The 22,614-nt window shown below is 42.8% G+C and overlaps 1 protein-coding gene and 1 long non-coding RNA gene across 3 annotated transcripts in view; one reads left to right on the top strand and one right to left on the bottom strand.

Moving 5' to 3' along the window:
• Poglut3 (protein O-glucosyltransferase 3) overlaps nucleotides 1-16,059 on the top strand; it is a 24,718-nt gene extending 8,659 nt beyond the window's left edge. The window contains exons 2-8 of one of the 2 annotated variants that reach the window (XM_008829715.3): nucleotides 2,214-2,411; nucleotides 5,302-5,588; nucleotides 6,783-6,999; nucleotides 9,001-9,197; nucleotides 10,943-11,137; nucleotides 13,424-13,528; nucleotides 14,579-16,059. In XM_008829715.3, the coding sequence (XP_008827937.1) occupies nucleotides 2,214-2,411; nucleotides 5,302-5,588; nucleotides 6,783-6,999; nucleotides 9,001-9,197; nucleotides 10,943-11,137; nucleotides 13,424-13,528; nucleotides 14,579-14,701 (1,322 nt within the window). In that variant the 3' untranslated portion in view covers nucleotides 14,702-16,059. Of the gene's footprint in view, nucleotides 1-2,213; nucleotides 2,412-5,301; nucleotides 5,589-6,782; nucleotides 7,000-9,000; nucleotides 9,198-10,942; nucleotides 11,138-13,423; nucleotides 13,529-14,578 lie in introns of those variants that run through there. The other variant, XM_017797303.2, reaches the window with a different exon arrangement.
• Nucleotides 15,507-19,600, bottom strand: LOC115069716. Its single transcript, XR_003848958.1, has 2 exons — nucleotides 16,444-19,600; nucleotides 15,507-16,327 (listed from the first exon to the last, which is right to left on the bottom strand). It is a non-coding gene; the product is annotated as an uncharacterized LOC115069716 (long non-coding RNA).
• Nucleotides 19,601-22,614: the final 3,014 nt, after the last annotated feature.

Below are 22,614 nucleotides of genomic sequence, written 5' to 3'. Positions count from 1 at the left end.
CTTTTTATGGTGTCATCCAGTTCCTGCATATTCCAGTCTTGTGTTTTATTAAGTTTTTTGTAATCTTTGCTTGAATAGTCTAATTCATCCACTTTATCTTCCAGTCTTGGTATTTTGTTTTCCATTTCATTCATGCTATTGGTGAGGCTTTGTCCTGTCATTTCTAATTGGCTTATTGAGTGTTTCACTTCCTTCTTCATTTCAGCCTGAGTAGTCTTCAATATTTCTAGCTCTTTTCTGAAATTATTCAGATGTTTATCCCTGTATTCCTTCAGTTCTTTGATTTCTTTGTGTGTTCTTTAAATTCACTGAATTCTTTTATCATGTTTATAATTGTTCTCTTGAGTTCCATGTCCTGCACTATCTCTAGGGGGTTCTCATTGTACTCCTCTAGAGGACTATTGGTATTTGGTGGGGATATGTTATTTTTGTTTCATATTATTTTTTCTTTGTGATTTTGACATGAATTTCCTTCGTAGTTTCTGATTCTTGTGTGAGACTCAAGCATTCCTTTGTTGTTGAGTTTAGATCTGCTTCTTTTTGTAAACTTTATGTGTCTTTGTGGTTTAATTATTGGGCATGAAAAGTGGGCTGGTCTAGGCTTCAGGTCCTCTCTTTTGATTTTATATTGGTGTGGCCTAATTTCTTTTGTCTTCAGGAGTTCTCACAGAGGCCCAAGTCAGATGAGGATCAGATGCTCTCAGGCTTTCTCCTAAGGTCTGGATCCCTCCAGGATAGATTTTGGCCTCAGGAATTTGGGGGTTGGACTGACCTGGGAGCCGGGCCCAGGAAAGATGCTGGTCTAGGGAAGCTGGTGGCCATGCCACCCAGAGATTGAAAGGAAGATGGGGGCGGGGGGGGCAAGGGCCCCTGGAGACTGCACTGAGGTGCTGGGTTGGTCTGCATGCAAAGGATCAGGAAGAGGAAAGGTCAGCCCCGTGTCCCAGAAAGTGGCTGGTGGATGGTGCAGGCCCAGGGAAGAAGAGGGAGTTGAGGGCCGGGCCAGGCCCAGAAGCAGTACTCCTGGGGCCCAGAGAAGGCACTAAGTTGGTCTGGGTGAGAAGGGTCAGGAAGCAGTATTGGTTCCCCTGGTGTCTGGGGCCCCAAGTCTAGGAATGGTGCAGGTCCCAAACTGGGAGTAGCGAACAGTGGGGGGGGGCGGGGGGGATGGAAGGGTGAATGTGGCTTGGGGAGTCTAGGTGCGGAGGGCTTCGCTATAGACTTACCCCAAGGGGCCTGAGGATAGGCATGCAGGCTGGGAGAGTTAGCCGGTGGTGCAGTTCCAGGGACCCAGAGAGAGGTGAGGGTGGGGCCAGGACCAGAAGCGGTGCTCCTGGGGCCCAAGAAAGGCACTCAGTTGGTCTGGGTGAGAAGGATCAGGAAGCAGTATTGGTTCCCCAGGTGTCTGGGGCCCCAAGACTAGGAATGGCGCAGGTCCCAAACTGGGAGTAGCGAACAGCGGGGGAGATGGAAGGGTGAATGTGGCTTGGGGAGTCTAGGCGCGGAGGGCTGCGCTGCTATAGACTTACCCCAAGAGGCCTGAGGATAGGAGTCAGGCATGCCTTTTTTAATATTGAGAAATTTTCTTTTACAATCCTGTTGAATATCTGGTCCGTACCATTATCTTGAGATTCTTCTCCTTCCTGTATACCTATGATTCATAGTTTTTGGTTTTTTTTGTTTGGTTTTTTTTGGTGTCACATAACTCTTGCATATTCCATTCTTGTGTTTTTAAAATTTTTTCATAATCTTTGCTTGAGTGGTCTAATTCGTCCACTTTATCTTCCAGTCTTGATATTCTGTTTTCCATTTCATTCATTCTATTGGTGAGGCTTTCTCCTGTCGTTTCTAATTGGCTTACTGAGTGTTTCACTTCCTTCTTCATTTCACCCTGAGTATTCTTCAATATTTCTAACTCTTTTCTGAATTCATTCAGAAGTTTATCCCTATCTTCCTTCAGATCTTTGATTTCTTTGTGTGTTCTTTAAATTCACTAACGATGAGCCAGGCCGAGTTCCTGGCCTCAAGAATCTTCCAAGCTGAAGTGAATTTTGTTTATGACTACTGCAGGGGAAGGTAATGTATACACAAATATTCTGCCCAGCCATTAAGGTATATATTCATGAAATAATAATTTCATAAATAACTCATGAATAATATAAGGTATAATATTCATGAAATAATAGCATTATTTGTATTTCTTTTTCTTTCAGGACAAACACTATTCAAAGTAGTGGTAAAATCTCTTTCCCCTAAAGAGTTAGTCCGGATTTATGTCCCTAAACCTTTGGATAGGAATGATGGAACGTTTTTGGTGAGATATAGGATGCACGAGACGGTCCATGAAGGGCTGAAGATAGAGGTCCTTTATGGTGGTGAGCATGTGGCCCAGTCTCCCTATATTTTGAAAGGTAAGTGATTATTAATAATCACGAGCCAGATTTACATAAGTTGCATGCTTTTCAGAATGGTTTGTAATGACCTTTTAGTCAAGGTCATTAAGGATTGTATATTTACTCTCTGAAGCTCAAATTTGATTTGACATCTGATTTACTTATTTTTGGAAACAGTATCACTATGAAACCCTGACCAGCCTTAAACTCACAATAATTTTCCTGCCTCAGCCTGAGTGCTAGATTACAGATATGTACCACAACACCTAGCTTAATTAGAAATTTTAAGGGAAGAAAAGTTACATAATTAACAAAGAATTAAGTGATAAGGGAAAAAAACATACATTTATTCATAGAATACTGACTGCTTCTTGGACTCTGCCCATGATCTCGAATTTCCATCTAGCACCACCTGCCTTCTGCCTAAAGGATTTCCATTCACATTTTTTTAAGAACAGAAACCAGTAGTAGGGGATACAGCTTTAGCATATCAGAAAAAGGTTTTTTACTTTCACTTTAAAGAATACTTTTGCTAGTCACAGAATTATAATCCAATGGACTTTTCCACTCAGCCCTGTAACGCTGCCTCTCCGCTGCCTCTCCCTCCTCCTCCTCCTATTTTGCCTTGTCTCTAGCGATAGACTTCCCGTGATCCTCACCTGTTCCTCTGTGCCGCCTGTTTTCTCCCTAGCTGTTGTTTGAGCAGTTTGGCTATTAATGTTGCTTAGTTTAGTTTTCTTGCCATTTCTTCTGTATCTTTGGGTTTAGAGCGTCATTTCTTCAAACATTTTTTTCTATCTCCCCAGCTGCCCCCTTCAAGGATTGCAATTACTTTATTTTAGGCATTTTTCAAAATGATCCTTTTGTTTCATTTCGTATGGCTCTCATCACCACGCTAATCCTTCCGTCTTTTCTCCTGCAATGACAGTTGTCATTAACCCCGCGCAGGGTATTTTTCATCTCCTGGTGCTGTTTTTAATTTCCTTAACCTTTATTTCTGGCCTGAAGCTGAGTTACTTGGACATCATTTAATCCTTCTGAATAAGGCTTTTACAGTTTATTAAATGGGATTGGAGCCATGTTTAATGTAGGATTAATTATTCCTGACTGAGGCATGCACTCCCAAGTCCCAAGGATGAAGAGGCTTTCCAGCCTGCCTGGTATGATGGGCACCATTCCCAGGCTTGTGGGAGTGGTATGCACTGGCCTCCAGTCATTCTGGATGGTTCCTCCCTGCCCTGGATGGTTTCCTCTCACACATTCCCTGATCGCATGCTCTGGTACTCACAGGGACCCCTTGCAGAGCTCTGCACATCTGTGCAGTCTTTCTGTCCACATGCTCTGTCCCTGTCTTAGCTGCCTTGGTCTCCCTGTGCACTCAGCTCTGTCTCCTCACCTCCATTAGAGAGCTCAGCTGCTCGGCTCGCTCTGATCCATCTCCCTGTGCTAAGCTAAGCAGTTCACTGTGGGGCCGTGAGGCTCATCCTGTTTGTGTCCACCTCTCAGACTCACTGTCTCATGCTCTTAAAACTGGATCCACCTATTTTGTCAGGGTTTTGTTTGGCAGTTTCAGGTGGGAGGGTGAATTGGTGCCTGTTGTCAGCATTGGCCTGAATTAGAAATCCTTAGGAAAGTCACTCATGGTTGGGTACATCTGTAATCCCAGAACTTGGGAAGTGGAAGCAGGAGGATCAGGGTTTAAGGCCAGTCTGGGCTGCATGAGAGCCTGTCTCAAAAGATTGTTAAGTAAATAAGTCCTCAGGAAAATTCATTTTTATTAAAATAAATATGTATATATCCTGAAATGATATATTAAATTTGCATAAATTGTTTTTAAGCAAATCTTCAAAGTTCTGTGTTTTCTGCTGGCCACTTGGAATCACAGTGCCAAACCTCTTTTGGTTACTCATTTCTTCTCTGAGATGTGCAGATGGAGGTAACTGTAGGTCTCTGAGGAAAAGATCCTCTTTGTCTTAAAGAGTCACCATTCCTTCTAGGTTTTAATACCTGAAAATCAAGAAACTCTCCTTTTCCTTGTTAAAAGTTAAGGCATCTTATATTAATTACTTATACCTCCCTGGAAATGAATTTATCATCTAATTAACTAGAGTATATTAGATTGGGGAAAGCAAATGCTGTGCTAGTGAAAGAAAAACTACAACAGAAACAAAGGAAACACACAGAGACCACCTTGAGAAATGGTTGCTTACTTTATCTGGTGATAATTGCACAGATGCCTGCAATTATCTGGGTTGCAGAAAAGAATGTCCTGCCCCTAACACTCATTCTAAAGCCCAGGACTGGTTGAAAAACAAACCCATAAAACTGAAACAGCCCCCTTTTCTAAATGAGGAAACAGCTGCCTGGTCTAACCTTTGCTTCTGCTTCTGTAAACATGTTTGCTGCTTGGACTTCCAGCTCATGGTCTCCTGACATGCAGGTTAGAGACCCCTGTGTCTGGTCCATAGTCATACCGGCAGGAATTCAAGCCCACCAGTGATGGAAGAGGTCTGGAATGATGCTGAATTGTCTATAAATACTGTTTTAAAAAACTCAAAAATCTGCTGCCTGGTGCTCAGGCTTTGGAGCGGACTCCTCTGAGTCCCTGCAGGCAGGAATTAAACTGAACTTTTCCACTCTGACCCTGGTGCCTGATCTGGAAGTGGCGGTTTCTGTTATATTAATTGGCTCAGGATGATTGGGGTAGGGGTACGGGGGAAAGACCAAAAGGACTGACGTAATTACTCACACAACTGATTTGCCTAAGGCAGTTTTCCTTTGTAATTTTTGAATTTAACAAGAACTCATGACGTGTTCACAGGGGCAGAAGCAGCTCCCTGTGTCACAGCATTTGTTAACTGGGTGTCATTGTGTGTGTGTGTGTGTGTGTATATGTGTCCTTCCCCAGGACCTGTGTACCATGAGTACTGTGACTGCCCAGAAGAGGACCCTCAGGCCTGGCAGAAAACTCTTTCTTGTCCAACTCAGGAACCACAGATCGAACAAGATTTCACTTCTTTCCCTAGCATCAATCTCCAGCAGATGCTGAAGGAAGTCCCCAAAAGGTTTGGGGACGAGAGGGGTGCTGTTGTTCATTACACAATTCTCAATAACCACATTTACCGGAGATCTTTGGGGAAATACACAGACTTCAAAATGTTCTCTGATGAGATTTTGCTGTCACTGACGAGAAAGGTATGGAAATGATCTGATTCCAAACTGGTATCACTTAATTGTTGTAACATTTACATGTGTAGAATTATGACTGAGAATGAAAATTGGATTTCGGCTCAGAAACGTGTCACTGAGTGTTCATAAATTCTTCACCTTTATAGCTGTATCTTTCCTGTAAGATTTAAGTCACGCTGGGCATGGTGGCTCATGCCTGTTATCACAGACTCCAGTTCATGAGGCTTTGGGATAAGCTGGAATAAGATGGTGAGCGCCAAATGCCAGGGCAGAGCATAGCTCTTGTCCCATAGGCTAAAGGTTCTGTTAAGCTTAGTTGTGACATTCATTTGGGGTTTAGAGATTTGGGTGGCCATATAGAAAATAGATTCAAGCTGGGGAAGGGAAAGTCAGAAGGCTTAGTAGGGAAGCTACTGAAGAAGTCTAGGCAAGAGATGGCAGGGACCTCAGCTGAACATTGATCACAGATGTGGAAATGGGGTGTAGAATTCCAGAGGCAAAGGGGTGGGGGTGATGAAGGAAAACGGGACTGGGTGGACTGTCAGCTGTTGCTTAGGCAGCTGGTAGAGGGTTCTCAGAGCTGCACATAAGTGCTTCTTTCTACAGTGTCTACTTCTGTCAGATGAAAATGTAAATGCCGCCTCTGGACAGAGGGAGCTAACTTCCAGTTAAGTGAGTTATAGTACCCACACCTGGGATTTACTGACGCAGCTGATGGTGGAGAGGCAGTCTTCACCTTTCTCCTACTTCCAGTGGTCAGGGGTACTTAAGAATACCCAGATGGGAGATCGCTTAGTCAGTAAAGTGTTTGCTGTGCCAACATGAGGACCTGAGTCTAACCCCCAGAACCCATGTGAAAAGGGCCAGGTGATCCCAGTCGCAGTCCCAGTGCTGGGAAAGCAGAGGCAAGTGGACCCCTGAGGTTCACTGGCCCATAAGCCTAGTCCAAGTCAGTGAGAGACCCTGTCTCAAAAAAACCAAGGTACGTGGCTCTTGAGGAACAACAACCCAGGTTGACCTCTGTCTTCCTTTCACAGGTGTGTGCACACATGGACATGTACACAGATATACATATATGCACACACACACACACACACACACACACACACACATAGACACACACAAGCCAAGATACTGAGTCATTTAGTATCAAAGGCAGAAGTCTTCCCAGCACTGACGTTTATCTTTTTGTTCACATAGGTCCTCCTCCCAGATTTAGAATTTTATATTAATCTTGGAGATTGGCCCTTGGAGCATCGAAAAGTCAATGACACCCCTGGCCCAATACCAATCATTTCCTGGTGCGGATCCCTGGATTCAAGAGATGTTATCCTTCCAACATATGACATCACCCACTCCACCCTTGAAGCAATGAAGGGTGTTACAAATGATCTCCTCTCTATTCAGGGAAATACAGGTAAGTTGCAGCTAACTAGGGAAGATCTTAAGGGTAAGAAGAGTGAAGGAAACTTTTAGTCAGAGAATGTTTATTTATGTTTAAATAGATATGTTTAAATAACCATTCTTACTTTCTAACCAGGAAAGTAATGCTCGCCTAGCATGCATAAGTCCCTGGACTCCATCTCCTGCACCATGAGGAAGATTTTTTTTAAAAAGCACCCTTAATACTCAAATGGAATGTTTAGGCTTCTCCTAATCAGTCACTTGTAAATATCTTTTCCAAGTCTATATTTGGTGTATACTTATGAAAACGTAAAGAAAAAAATTTTTTAATGTTTAAATTACTTGAAAATAAATATTTGATAAATTGCTATTGGTTGGCTAATTCTGACTCTAATGCTTTTTATTACTAGATGAAATAAGAATTTTGAATAATATAAAAATGTAAACATAAGAGACTTATGATAATATTGTAATTAAGGAATTAGCTCATTTTTCTGCCCCTCTTGATTTTTAAAAATCTGAATTCCCGGCCGGGCATGGTGGCGCACACCTTTAATTCCAGCACTCGGGAGGCAGAGGCAGGCGGATCTCTGAGTTCGAGGCCAGCTTAGTGTCCATGGTGAATCCAGGACAGCTGGGGCTACAGGGAGACCCTGTCTCAAAAAGACCAAGAAAAAAAAAAAATCTGAATTCCCTTCCTCTTGTTTGATGGCCTTCCATTTATGGTACAGCATCCCTCTGTAGAGTTGCAAAAACCTTAGGTTGTCTTTGTAGCCTCTATCTCTCTTTATTGTTATTTGGTGGACTTATTTAAAAAAGAACAGACTTGTATAAACCACCTAAAGATATCATGAAGGGAAAAATAAAAGGAAAATAAAGCCTTTAATTTAAAAACTATTTTATTATTTTTTTAAATGTACGTATATGAGTGTTTTGCCTGCATATAAGTGCACCCATGTTGTACAATGCCTGTAGAGATCAGAAGTTCCCTGGAACTAGAGCTACAGATGGTTGTTAAGGGCCACGTGAGTACTGGGAACTGAATCCAGGTCCTCTGTAAGAGCAGCCAGTGCCCCTAACTGCTGACCTGTCTCTCCAGCCCCCTTTCTTTTACTTTGATAACAGCAAGTCCTGAACAGTGTGCTAAGGTAGCATAGAGATTGACCCTTCAGTTTTTATGTCTTATGACTTATCCCTCAGACATCAATGGATATTTAGCCAATGACGTCATTCTTTAGAATCATAAAAGGCTTAATGAGAGATGTAAATTAATTCTTCCAGGAGATTTCTATTCCAAGAAGAGGAGATTTAAATCTATGTAGAGCTGGGAATGACTTCTCCCTGTAACACCTTCACCTGGAAGCAGGAGGCTGGAGGAATGCAGAGAATTAGAGGCCAGTATGGGCTACACAGCAAACCCTAGACCAGCCGGGGCTATATACAAGACACTGTCTAAAACAATCCCCCAAATTAAAAATAATTTTAAAAATATATCTATGTAGTTGAGTCTATATGTGTGTTTAACAGCATATTAAAACAAGTCTTCCTTGTGTTCAAAATTATGGGTAGCCTGAGGGCTGAAGATCTGTTACTTAGTCATGCAGTTTTGTCCTGACATCATCTAAGAACAAAAGTCTAACTCACGTGTGACTATGAAATATGAACAATGTTAGAAGCCATTGCCTTAATGAGTGGGCCAAACCTCTTTCTGATTAGAATTTGGTTTGATATTATTATGAATATTTCCTAGTGTTATACAACATAAAACACCAGTGCCCATGTGACAGATGGGTGGAGCTGGAACATTCTTTAATACAGCAACAGAAGGACTGCTTTTGAAAGTGTCTCTGGCAAATTGAGACTCAACCCCAAATGTTTTGGAAATAGCATCCATGTCACAGATGAGTTGCTGAAGAGCATTGACATTTTAAATGACAATGGTGGAAATATCACTGTACTGTCACATAAACTGTCAGATTCTTATTCATACTTTCTTACGGCCTCAACCTTCTAGGGCCTTCCTGGATCAATAAGACAGAGAAAGCATTCTTCCGAGGTAGAGACAGCCGGGAGGAGAGGCTGCAGTTGGTACAGCTGGCCAAAGAGAATCCTCACCTACTAGATGCAGGAATTACAGGATATTTCTTTTTCCAAGAGAAAGAAAAAGAGCTTGGAAAAGCCAAGTTGATGGGTTTCTTTGATTTCTTTAAGGTATGCACTCGAGTCCTCTTATGGCTATGAAGTGATAAACTTGGGTCCCGAGGCTGCCTAACAAGTGGCTCTGCACATTCCTGTTTGTGAGCTCACACGCACTTTAATACTTTATTAGAAAAAGGGAATTTCAAAACCCTGACATTTCTTTTGCTGTTAACTGTGTCTAGAATATAGACCAGAACTATATTTAATGCTCAAAACATGAGCGTTAACATGAAGTTTGGGTATTTACTTCTCATATTTCCTTTTTGCTTTAATAAACTGCAGAGATAAATACCTTTTACATGAAGTGATCTCAAACGTCTTTTGTAAATAAAAAGAGCATACAGTTCATATGTGGAAAATTAGAGCTAGAGTTGGGAGTGCAGGTCCCGCCTCTGGTCGCTTCTGTCACAAGACCCTCAGTGGCTCTGCTGTCCTGGGATGCCTGCCTCGCTCCTTTACTTCTTATCAAATATTCATACGTGTATGTATATGTTTGAATGTGCTCTGTGTGTGTGTGTGTATGTGTGTGTATCCCTCAGTCCTTAAGAGAATTAATATGTGGCCCAAACCTGACTGTCTAGAAAACTCACGGTATCGGCTTCTGCCGCATTCATGAGGCATGGGTTTGCTCTCTAGCACTGGAAAGGAAGAGAGAGAGTGGGGGAGGGAGAGGGGAGGGAGGTGGAGGGAGAGAGAGAGAGAGAGCAATGGTGAATCAGCATATTTAGGAATAGTTCCTCTTCAGCTCAGGGTTTTATAATGAAAAGAACAGGGAATTTTGATTCAGAATGGAAGTTTATCAATTTCTCTGTATACCAATTTTCTTGTTAAAAAAATGCTTCATAATTTTAATTACGTTTCATGCCCTTGGAAAATGCTTTTAAAGTGGAAATCAGAGCTTATTAATCCAACATATGCAAATGAAGCACTTCTCCAGGTTTCTGCCAGGTCAACTGTATAATTCTATTACATTTATTTGTGTGTGTGTGTGTGTGTGTGTGTGTGTGTGCGTGCATGTATGTCAGGTCAAAGGACAATGGCTTTTTTGTTGTTGTTGTTTTTATATTTATTTTTTTATTTATTTATTTATTTTAATTCTATTACATTTATTTTTGTGTGTGTGTGTGTGTGTGTGTGTGTGTGTGTATGCACACGTGCCATCTCACCAGCCTGTAAACTGTTAAATAGAGGCAATGCATTCCTGTTTCAGAGATTTAGTATAAGATTTAGTATAAAAAGCAAGTGAATACATAAATAAAAGTGTAAATTATTACCAATATTCAGATTTTTTTTTTTTTTTTACATTTAGAGCTTTTAAAAATAGTTTTTTGGGTTTTTTTTTTTTTTTTTTTTGGTCTTTTTGAGACAAGGTCTCCTTGTAACCCCAGCTGCCCTGGAACTCGCTATGTAGACCAGGCTGGCCTTGAACTCACAGAGATCCGTCTGCCTCCCAAGTGCTGGGATTAAAGGCGTGCGCCACCATGCCCAGCCTGAAAGTAGTTTTAATGCCTACTTCTGGTTACATAATTCTGGGTTCTCCACTTCAAAGACATAATTGAAACAGGAGTTCACTGCTCTTTCCTAAACTATTTATCATCTTATCTCTAAATGCATTGTGTTTCTTAAAACAGGTCTATTAAAGCCCATTTTAATACAAAGAGTATTTAAGTCACAAAATAAAGCTCTTAAACACAGTACTTAATATGACAATATTGGGAGGCAAATGGTTTTATGATTTTTTTTTTTTTATCATCCAGTACAAGTACCAGGTGAACGTGGATGGGACTGTGGCTGCATACAGGTACCCGTACCTCATGCTGGGGGACAGCCTGGTTCTGAAGCAGGACTCACCATATTATGAACACTTCTACGTGGCACTGAGGCCTTGGAGACACTATGTTCCCATTAAAAGAAACCTCAGTGATTTACTAGAGAAAGTGAAATGGGCCAAGGTACGTTCTGTGCAGTTTTCTTTCCCTTTCTCAGTAGCAATCAGTATGGGGGGGCCCGAGTTTGATCATAACACCTTTTAATTTAACATCAAGAAATTAAAAATCAAAGGAGGTTTGATTTTTTTTTTTTTTTAAAGTTGTTCCCAGGGCTGGAGAGATGGCTCAGTGGTTAAGAACACTGGTTCTTGAAGAAGACCTGGGTTCGAATCCCAGCACCCACGTGGCAGCTAATAACTGTCCTAATTCCAGTCCTAGGGGATCCAACAGCCTCTTCTGACCTCTGTGGGCATTGCACAACACAGAGGCACTCACATACATGCAGGCAATACATGCATACACGTAAAAAATAAATAAAAATATTTTTTAAAAAAAGCTTGCTCCCAGAAAATAGACCTAAAGACTAGAAATAAGAGTCATTTGGTATACCCTCTGTGAACATTGAAGGTTTTTAGATTTCAGGTCCAGTGTTATATGTAATACAGATTTTTCTAAAGAAACCACTATTTGTGCTTACCTATGGAAAAAAGAACACACATTATGCAGATTACAGATTGACAAAACCAGAGTTGAAGGGCTTTACATACCAAAAAAACATTCCAGGCATTCATGGTACTCTTTCCCTTATATATAAAAAAAAAAAAATCACAGGCTTTTAACCAATGTAAGTAGTAAAGCATCCCAAGAATCACAAGTTGCCCATAAAATAGGGATGCCTTTTTTAAAAAGAAACAATATTAAAAATATGGGTGAGGTTTATGAAACCATAAAAATTTAATTTTTATAAGACTTCAAAAAATTTTAGAAGTAATATTTGGTTATGGAAATAATGAGGCAGAATTACTGTTCTAGCCTTTTATAAGAGCCACAATTGCCAGAAAATAGCTGTTCCCATCAGGTGCATGTAGAAAACACATCTTTTCCATGAGTATAATTAGGAACACTAGCTGTTCCTGGTAGTGTAGGAACAGTCTGTGAGTACTAATGAGTGATTATTATTATTGTTATTATAGCAACATTATAGTTTTTCTAACTAAATTTTTGTTTCTGATTACATATTCATCAAATGAAGCTTTTTTTTAAAAAAGATTCATTTTGTTATTTTCACGTATGTATATGTGTGTGTGTCTGTATATAGATGTGTGCATTGAGTACACATGCCACAGAGGCCAAAGGCATAGACTCCCTTGGAGCTAGAGTTACAAGCTGTTGTGAGCCACCCAACATAGGTGCTGGGAACTGAACTCAGGTCCTCTGCAAGAGCATCACATGCTCTTAACTGCTGAGCCATCCCTCCATCCCTGAAGCTTAATAAAAGACACTTAGATATGAAAATTGATTCATTCTGCTTTTAAACAGAGAGGGCCATGCTAGGGAGGCAGATGTCGGACCCCAATCTTTCTCCCTGGAAACTAGAAAACCACTAAAGTAGTCAACAGTTGAAGTTGATGGGACCTGTGGAATCAGGTCCATACATCTACAGTTACCTCCTTTTAATAAGTAGCTGGTAAAGCATTCTGGTTGCATGGTGCTATAATGAGCTTTCTATTGCTGTGATAAAACACTGGCCAAGAGCAGCTTGGGCAGGAAAGAGTTTACTGTATCTCACTCTTCAAGTGACAGTCCATCACTAAGGGAAGCCAAGGCAGCAGCAGAAGGAATGGAGGAGTGCCGCTTGCTTGCTCCTCTGGCCTGTGCTCAATCTGCTTTCTTTTTTTAATATTTTTTATTTATTATTTTAATTTTATGTGTATGAGTGTTGTGCCTGTATGTAGGTAAGTGCACCCATGTCATGCAGTCCCTGTGGAGGAGAGAAGAGGCTATCAGATCCCCTGGAACTGGAGTTACAGACAGTTGTTAGCTGCCATGTGGGTGCTAGGATTTGAACCTGGATCTTCTGTAAGAACAACCAGTGTTCTTAACCACTGAGCCATCTCTCCAGCCCTCAATCTGCTTTCTTATACATCCCAGGATCACTTGCTGGGGTGGCACCACCCACAGTGGTGCCCTCCATCACTCAACAATCAAGAAAATGCCTCACAGACATGGCCACAGGCCAATCCATTAGAGGAAATTCCCCAGTTGAGGTTCCCTCTTCCCAGGTGTGTCATGTTGACAACTGAAATTATCCAGCACACACAGCCTCGTTCATAAGTCAGACCCCATTATCTATGCCCCCATGCTTCCCATTCAGCCCCACCTCTGTCTCACCTCACACATAACACTTAGCTGTCCCTGGGGGGGGGCGGCACAGGAGTAATTTTCATTCACTTTTTAAAAATCTTTCAGGAAAATGATGAAGAAGCAAAGAAGATTGCAAAAGAAGGCCAGCTGGCTGCCAGGGACCTGCTGCAGCCACCCAGACTTTACTGCTACTACTACAAAGTACTCCAGGTCAGTTGACATCACCCATCCTGGTGGGCCAGGGGTCCTCAGACCACATGCTTGGCTGTGGTGCCTGGTGCCGTGCTTCCTGAAGGGATCAGAGTCAGCTTGTGGAAGCAACTTGGGCTCAGCTGAGGCTCTAGTTGTGGGCACCCAGGACCAGTGCTGACTCTCTCTAGGGGCTCCACACTTTAATCTCCATTCTTTGTTATGGAAGACAATGCTTAGAGCAAGTAGATTAGAGGGTCCTCTGACCTTGTTAATATGCCCTCCATGGTTGTTGATCCTTAGAGAACTTATTTCCTCATCTGGAAAATAAAGAGAATCTTGCTCTTTGTTTCAAGTGGGACATTTGGTCTGACATCTCTTTTATGGAAGCATCCTATTTATATCAAAGTATGGATTTGGGTTTCTTGCTGGTCTGTGAAATACTGCCCCACCACTTGCAGTAACTAATGTTAAAATGTAACCTTAGGGGGCTGGAGAGATGGCTCAGCGGTTAAGAGCACTGACTGCTCTTGCAGAGGACTCGGGTTTGATTCCCAGCACCCACATGGCAGCTACAAACTATCCTTAACTCCAGTTCAAGGGGAATCCGAAGCTCTCCTCTGATCTCCACGGCACTGCACAACATGGGCGCACTTGCATACATGCAGGCAATACATTCATACACATAAAATTTTTAAAAAATAAACGGGCTGGAGAGATGGCTCAGCAGTTAAGAGCACTGGTTGTTCTTGCAGAAGACCCGGGTTCGAATCCCAGCACCCACATGGCAGCTAACAACTGTCTGTAACTCCAGTCCCAGGGGATCCAACAGCCTCTTCTGACCCCTATGGGCATTGCAGGACACGGGTACACTGACCTACATGCAGGCAATACACGCATACACATAAAATAAAATAACAAAATTTTTTCTAAAAAAATGTAAGCTTAGGACCAGAATAAGTCAGGCCTTTGATTTGAACCTGAAATATAATGAGGAGGATGGAGGTGTGGGAGGTGGCAGTAGAATGAAGTGTGGGCTAATCCTTCCGTCATTTCTAACACGCTTTTCAGAAATATGCCGAGCGCCAGGCCAGCAAACCGGAGATACGTGATGGAATGGAACTTGTTCCACAACCAGATGATAATGCCTCCACCTGCCGGTGCCACCGGAGGCCTGTGAGGGAAGAGCTTTAAGGTTGCCCAGCTCCACACACCTATTATGCCCACCATGTCCTTGAGGAAATACTCAGAAGAGGTGCTAAGCTGTGAAGAAATTCAGAAGCCAAGCGTGGTGGATTAGGCTCCTGTGTAATCCCAGCACTCAGGAGGCTGAGGCAAGAGGATTGCTTGAGACCAAGGCCAGCCTGAACTATCTAGTAAGTTCCAAGCCAGCCTAGACAGCCCAGTTAAGCCTCCTCAGAAAGAAAAAAAATCAAAATGAAAAAGAAAAATAGAGAGAAGCCAGGCATGGTAATGCATGCTTGTGATCCTGCACTTGGGAGCCAGAGGCAGGAAGATCATGAGATCCAGTGTTACCCAGTACCTTTGGGTAGTAATTTCTATAGGGTTTGAACTGCTTTTATCAGCATCACAACACTTTGAACTTCCTAGCAGGTGGAAAGGTTTATCAATCACATGGGACTTGGTCAACACCACATTTATTGGTTCATTTTTTTAATCTTTTCTTCACTTTCTTTCATGTTCAATTATGAGGAGAAAAACGCACCATTTCTCCTCTTGCAAGCAAGCTGCTCTTGGCGTTCAAAGCTTCCTTTGGAAGACTGGATAAAGAATAAAGACCCGGAGGATGACGGGGTTATAATGGTAGAATGGAGACAGCTGATAGAGCCTTTTTTAAAGCACTGCTTATGTCTTCAGCTAAATTTTGCCAAAGTCTGAGACACAATTAAGAAGGAATTGTGCCTTAAACCAGCTATTCACAGTCAATCAGGGTTGTACACCTACTAAGGACAACACAGTCATTAGTATAGATAACAGCTTCCAGTGAGTATCTTTATCATCTATATATTAGGTGGATAAAAGATAACAGTTGCCAGGTTGAGATCTTGAATCCTTTTTACCCTCTCAAGAGTTCTTGAAAATCTCTACAGCAAAGTTCAGGAAGCCTTGGTATCCCGGAAATCGTAAACAAGCTAACAATAGAGGCCAGTACTCATTCCTCACTCGCACACACCCCTCAATTTCAGTGAGTTACATCACTAAAACCTTTAGGACAGGGTCAACCCATAAAACTCATAACCCGTAAATTCATCACAAACTCAGAGTACCATCGATCCAAGATCCAGCTCATGACAGGATATGCTCTAAAACAGGAGCCACATATGCTCCCATTGTAAAAATATTCACTCCCTTAATTGAAATACTCAATTAGTCATATATTTTATGAATCACAGTAAGAACATAGAAATTTATATATTTAACTACACAAAACCAAATTTCCAAAAAGTATCATCAAGCCAAGTACTCTATAACTTGTTTCAAAGCATGAGTTTACTAGTATGAAATAAAGGACAAACTGTCCTCAGACCACACCTGGGTTCCCTGTCTGATGTGTATATTGGGCATAGTGTTTGGGGCTGTGTGTGACACTATTCCTGGGGTGACATGAACATACATCTGCTCACCTTAGACAGGGAGGAACAACAGACCAAAATAAGGATACCACCAATATCCAACTCAGTGAACCAGTGTTCAGTCAGGAATGTAGGTGAGGGGTTACTTACAGGATCAGAAATGACTCAGACAGCTGTACCACCAAAGCCTTCTCAGCGTGGGTGACCGCTCATGAAGGCGGGAAACCTGGAGCACACTGCACAACCTTCGGGCAGCTCAGCAGGTTGGAGACCGTCCTTTCCAAGTAGCTCAGTTGGTCTGAGCCTTCTCAGCGTGGGTGACCGCTCATGAAGGCGGGAAACCTGGAGCACACTACACAACCTTCGGGCAGCTCAGCAGGTTGGAGACCCGTCCTTTCCAAGTAGCTCAGTTGGTCTGTGCCGCTTCCAGGCAGTTTGGCTGGTCTCTGCCTTCTGGATGGCTTAGTTGAGCTTACCCTCTTCTAGGCAGCTCACCTGGTCTGAGTGTCTCTCAACAGTCTTTAGGGTTTATATTTGCTTGGGGAGGGAGGGGCCTAGTAAACCCAGTCTGTTTCAGGGACTTCGTGGAGCTATTGAGTTCTTTACTTCCAGATCTTAACAAGCTTTCCAGCAGGATGGGATGTTTCTCCACAGGGAAGGTTTTATCTCACAGGAAATTGCTGCACAACAGAGGCTTATCAAAACAGTTTATGCAAAGAAAGGCTGGATCTAGTTTATACCTCTCTATGTCAGAGTCCTACTTGTTAAAAAGAAGTTGAGACAATGAGGGAGCAGAGCAGTCAGGATGTGCTTAGGAAAGAAGGAGGAAGACCCCACTCTTCTGTTGTTGTGACAAACACTTGAGCAAGACAACGCAAGGGGGAGAGGCTTATTTTGGCTCAGGGTTTCAGAGGTTCTGGGCCCTGGGCAGCTGACTATTGCTTTGAGGCTGTGGCAAGGCAGAATCAGGAGTGTTGCCAGCTGGCAGAAGCATCTTTGCTGTATTTAGAGAGAGCACAGATAGGGAAGATGCAATTTCTTTAGTGTTAGCAGCTCAGTGTAAGTGGCCCATTAGTCTTAGTGTGTAGCCCCAAGCTTTCAGTGCAGTGGTCCTTGGCTTAATATGATGCTACATCTCAGTCTCCAGCTGGTTTTGATGACTCCTCAGCAGCTGGGGCCTTTCCAGCAGCTGATGCCTGCGCCTCTATGGTCCCTCGCTCTCCCCGCTCTCAGCTCTCTGCAGGCCACCATCTGTCACCATCTCAACTGTCTGTGGTACTTCATTTTTTGCAGTCTTAGCTCTTTGAAGTTTTTTGCACCCAGTTATTCTCCAGAACTCCAGCCACCTTCTCGTTGCTGGATGTGCTTGAGGTTTGCAGCCCCAGATGGCTGTTCTTCGTGCAGTGAGCTCAGCCCACCCTACCCATGACAATAGACCATGAGTTGGCAGTGAAATCAGTATGAGGTTTTATTGGGTCCTCCTTCAGCACAGAGAGGCACAACGTGGGGGGTCGGGGGGTGGTCTGGACTGACTGGTGAGAGTGAGAGGAAGGCTGTTGACCCACCTAGCCAAGCACATGCACAGCCTCCTGTTTGCCAAGGCACAGCGGTGTATGCACGCATACTGGGCCTGCCTGTCCTTGACATTAAGGATGAGGGAAGTGCTCCTCCTCAAAGTGATGGATGCCATCTACAAGAGGGACATCCACAGCAACTGTGGGTGGAGCCATCTGAAGCTGTCACAGCCAAAGTGATGTCTCATGGAGCCATCACAGGGTGTGTGGAGCTGCCATGGCTGAAATGGGGTCTCCTGAAATGGCTGTTGAAACTAGTGGACTCTGGAAAAGGCTTGTGGCTTTAGAGGGAGCTATGACAGCTGTGGTGGTTTCTCTGGCTGGAATGAAGTCTCAGTGAATGACCATGATATGTTTAAAATGGCCATGACTGTCATGGTGACAGCTTCCTGGATGGCAGAATAAATGGCTGCTCGGTTAACTAGTTTCCTGGGCAGGAGGAGGGCTGAAGTGGAACTCCAATGGAACTTCAGGAGCTGCATCAGTGTGGGTCACAGTCCCACCAGACTTAGACCATGGAGATAACAGCCATGGTTTCTGATTCATCCTCTACCCTGCCCAACCTTGGTTTGTTCTCTTGGTGCTCCTAGGCAGTTAGCACTGCAGCCAGGTGAGGAGAGAAGGGGCTGATAGCCATTAAGCAGCTAAACTACTTACACCTGATGGTTTCAGTCATTTGAAAAGAATAAAACATTAAGAAGTGCTTGCAACAAAGACCAATCATGAAATTCACATTCTTCGCCAGTAAACAAGATCCAGTTCTGAACCAATAGTCTTCCTAATGTGTCTCAGAGGAAAGCAGCTTACCTCCTGACTGTCAGGAAGTGGAGAGCAAGTGGAAGGGGCTCAGAACAAGGTCTACCCTTCCAGGATATGCCTACAACTTCCTGAGGCTTCGCCTAATCTCCATTCCCAATAATGCTGTCAAATTTTGAGTTTATCAGTGAGTTCATCCATTGACTCGCTAGAGCTCCCACGAGCCTCATTTCTAAATAGCCCCACCTTGGAATATTGCCTGGAGACCAAGCCTTTAACCCATGAGCTGTGGGGAACATTTCATATCCAAACTGTAACAAGTCTATCAAGAAATCTTTGTGGGGGAGCATCCCTAATCTAGATACTCCTCCATGTCACCAACTTGGCCACAGCCTTTAAGAAAATAGTTTATGTGGCTTTCTGGTTTGTTTCTTGAATATATTTTAGTAAAACAAATGGTATTAAAACATTAAGTCTTTGCCTTTCAACTCACCCATGAGCCACATAGTCCATTAGTCGTTTCTGGTATTGAAGTTTTCATGAAACATATCTGACTTTTAAAAAAATATAAAAATATACAAGTAGATACAGTTGTGTTTGTTTAAGTGAGCCATCATCATGCCTGTGACCTCATTAATACACAAGGACCCTAAGTAGCCAATTCTCATCAGTATGGAATTGCCTGAACAGATATTGACAAGTCAAGGAATTGAGTACCACTATTAACAACAAGTAGCTGTAACTGTGCTGTAATGAGAGATTTTGACAACTGTCTTAAGTAGGAAAATCAAGTTACAGAGCATAGAAAATGTGAAGCCATTTATGTAAAAAGAAAGAAAATGATTGACAGTTTGGAAGATTGTTGGCCTGTGTCTGAGAAGGGAATGGAGAGAAGGGAATTTTAGCATTTTTACTTTATACTTTTTTATAATATTTAACATTTTTTACTATGAATATAAATCAAGTTGTAAAATTAAAATGTCAACATGATAAAAGAATAAATGCACAAAAAAATATAAGTAGGAAAAAACCAGATATTTATATTTACCATTATACTGTATTAAAATCTATGTCTAGAATGTTGTCATGTGGTTTTATTATCTACACTCCTTTCAGTCTTTTTGAGACAGGGTCTCCCTGAAGCCCCAGCTGGCCTGGAACTCACTATGTAGACCAGGCTGGCCTTGAACTCGCAGAGATCTGCCTGCCTCTGCCTCCCCAGTGCTGGGATTAAAGGGGTGCGCCACCACCCCCGGCAGATGCACTTTGTTTTAAGAAGGCTCACCACCACCCGCACCCTGGTGTATATGACTTTGTCTAACTTTCATCTCTGTCCTTGTTAATGATTGAAGCAAAGCTGCTGTGTCCTGAGGTGTATTTGTTCAAGGGGCAAGGTCTGCTGCGGAGGGAGAAGTGTTTGCACCATCTTAGAAGCGGGCAGCTTGGAAAAATTGGCCAGGGTGTCTCGCCTGCGTGGATGCTAGAGGGGTCATTTACCAAGCTGGGGTGAGACCACAGGCCCACAAGGCATGGACAGAAGCTAATGGAGACTGTGAGCAGGGCTGGAAGCAATCTGGAACTGCGGGCTGCTGACCCACAGAACGGAACAGGCATCGGGTGTTCATCTTTGTGGGGTGCCGAGTGTTTGCCTTTGTGAGTTACTCTATTTCCCCTCCCTTAGATATAAACTATGAAAAATTAAGAGAAAGATGTATTATATGGTTTGTCTACTGGCACCAGGAGGAAGGGACCCTAAGAGAGCTCGGGCGACAGCTGCTCTCACTGCTATTCCATCCCCAGAGGGCAGAGATATGAAAGGATTTCACATCATTTTTAAAAATTAATTTCTAAAGTTATACAGGTTAGTGGGTTTCACTGTGGTATTTTCCTACACATGTGTCATTATACTTTGTTCTAATTCTCTCCCTCCCCAAGCACCCACCTTCTTGCCTTGCATCTTCTAGTCCCCATATAGTCCCCTCTGCTTTCCTGTCACTTATATTCTCTTTCCCCTGTCCCCTCCCTTGAGATCTTTTCCTCCCCTCTCATGGGCCCTGTATTAGTCAGGGCTCTGTAGAGAAACAGAAATAACCGAGTAAATATATATCATGAAACAGGGTTTATTAGGTAGGCTTACACAACAAGGGCTGGGTGGTCCAATGATGGCCATCTTCATACTCAGTACAGGAGGGTGAATGCCTTAGGAATTCCATTCTGGCACCGTAGGCCTGGAGGATCTCTGGAGACCGCTGGTCTTCAGTCCATGTTGGAAGTGGAAGATGCTGAGTCCTGATGGCTGTGAAGATGGTGGCAGCAGTGGCAGCAACAGCTGATGGTAAGAAATGCAAGGTAGACTGAGAGCAAATGGCCCCTTGGCATAGTAAGGTCAAGGTCAGAAGAACTGAGTCACAGCTTAGCAACGCAGTACCCTGAAGAGCATTGGTTTCCTCATGATCATTTGACTGACTGGGCAAATGCAGTTTGCTACCACTGCCTAGCACTGGGGAAGATTATTGTCAGGCATATTGCTAGGCCAGGAAAAAAATCTTACACACATAGTGCTTTTACATTATCTTTTAAAAATTATAATTTAGTCAGGCGTGGTGACACATGCCTTTAATTCCAGCACTTGGGAGGCAGAGACAGGCAGAGCTCTGTGAGTTCAAAGCCAGCCTGGTCTACATAGCAAGTTCCAGGTCAGCTGGGGCTATAGGGAGACCCTGTCTCAAAAAAGCCCAAAATAATAATAATAATAATAAAATAAAAATAAAAATTATAACTTGGGCTGGAGAGATGGCTCAGCAGTTAAGAGTACTGGCTGCTCTTGCAGAGGACCAGGGTTCAATTCCCAGCATCCACATGATGGCTAACAGTCTATAACTCTAGTTCCAGGGGATCCAACACCTTCCTCTGGACTCCTCGGGCACTGCACAACATGGGTATTTACATGCATGCAGGCAATATATTCATACACATAAAATAAAAATAATATTTTTAAAAAATTATAACTTGAACAATCATGATTAGGGGGCCTTTTGTACATAATGATTATGGCTTTCTTATAAAGGATACACATAGGTTAAGGCCTGGGAGGGAGCACAGAACTCCATGCCCTCAAGAGTGAAGACTTGACGCTGTCCCAATGCATCAATAAACTTTGATGTTTAGAGTTGGAGTTTTTTTGTAGAGGAGGATATGTCTCTTTATGGAGGCATGATTAGCATATGGCTAATTTCAATCTCTCTACATCAATCATCAATCAAGAGAATCTCTCATAGACATGGCCACTTTGAGGAAATTCTTCAACCCAGGTGACTCTAAGTTGTGCCAAGTTGACAATAAAAATTAACCAGGACATGTCGGGTCTTATGACCATTAGTCCTTCCTGAGACCATCTAGAGGCCTACCACATACATTTCACTAGCATAAAAAGTACATTTCTACCACATGGAAGTTCTGAGGATTTGGAAGCTCTGGGCCAAGAATCAAGAGACAAAGACCAGATAATGTTCTTTGTAACACCCCAAGACCACTGAGGACCTGGAAACTGAGGCCACTTGATCTGGGATACTTGATGTGAGGGTATGAGTTAGCAAGATCAGCCCCACTGCAGAAGTTGTGGGACAGAAATATTCAAGCCTTTCAATAAAGATATGCATTAACCAGAGCTGGACATGGTGGCACACACCTATAATCCCAGAACTCGGAAGGCTGAGGCAGGGAGATCTTGAGGTCAAGGCCAGCTTGAGCTTCATAGGGAGACGTTGTTTCAAAGCTTATCCCCACCAACCAATAAAGATATGCAGTAAATCAAGCCCATCAGTTTAGTACAGGACTTATAGTAGAAATTTTAAATAGGCAGAGAGCAAGACTCTTTCCACGTTATAGTGCTTTGAATGAGAAGTGTCTCCCAGAGGCTTATGTTGGTCCTCAGTTGTCAAACTGGAGAGGTTATTGAACATTTAGGAGGTACATCCTTGCTAGAGGAAGTAGCCTCTAGCTACACTTCCTGCTCCCTCTGTGTTTCCTATGTGTGGAAGGGAAATGTGATTAGCCAGCTTCCTGCCCCTGCTGCCATGCCATGCCTTCCCCACCATGATGGACTTTATACCTCTGAAACCATAAGCCAAAATAAATTTTCTTCTTTGTTTTTAGTCATTGAATTTTATCATAGCAACAGAAA

Source organism: Nannospalax galili, unplaced genomic scaffold, assembly GCF_000622305.1.
Source record: "Nannospalax galili isolate Female #2095 unplaced genomic scaffold, S.galili_v1.0 scaffold854, whole genome shotgun sequence".
NCBI classification, from domain to species: Eukaryota; Metazoa; Chordata; class Mammalia; order Rodentia; family Spalacidae; genus Nannospalax; species Nannospalax galili.
Note: the sequence above shows the minus strand (reverse complement) of the source record. Positions and strands in the feature narration are given on the sequence as shown.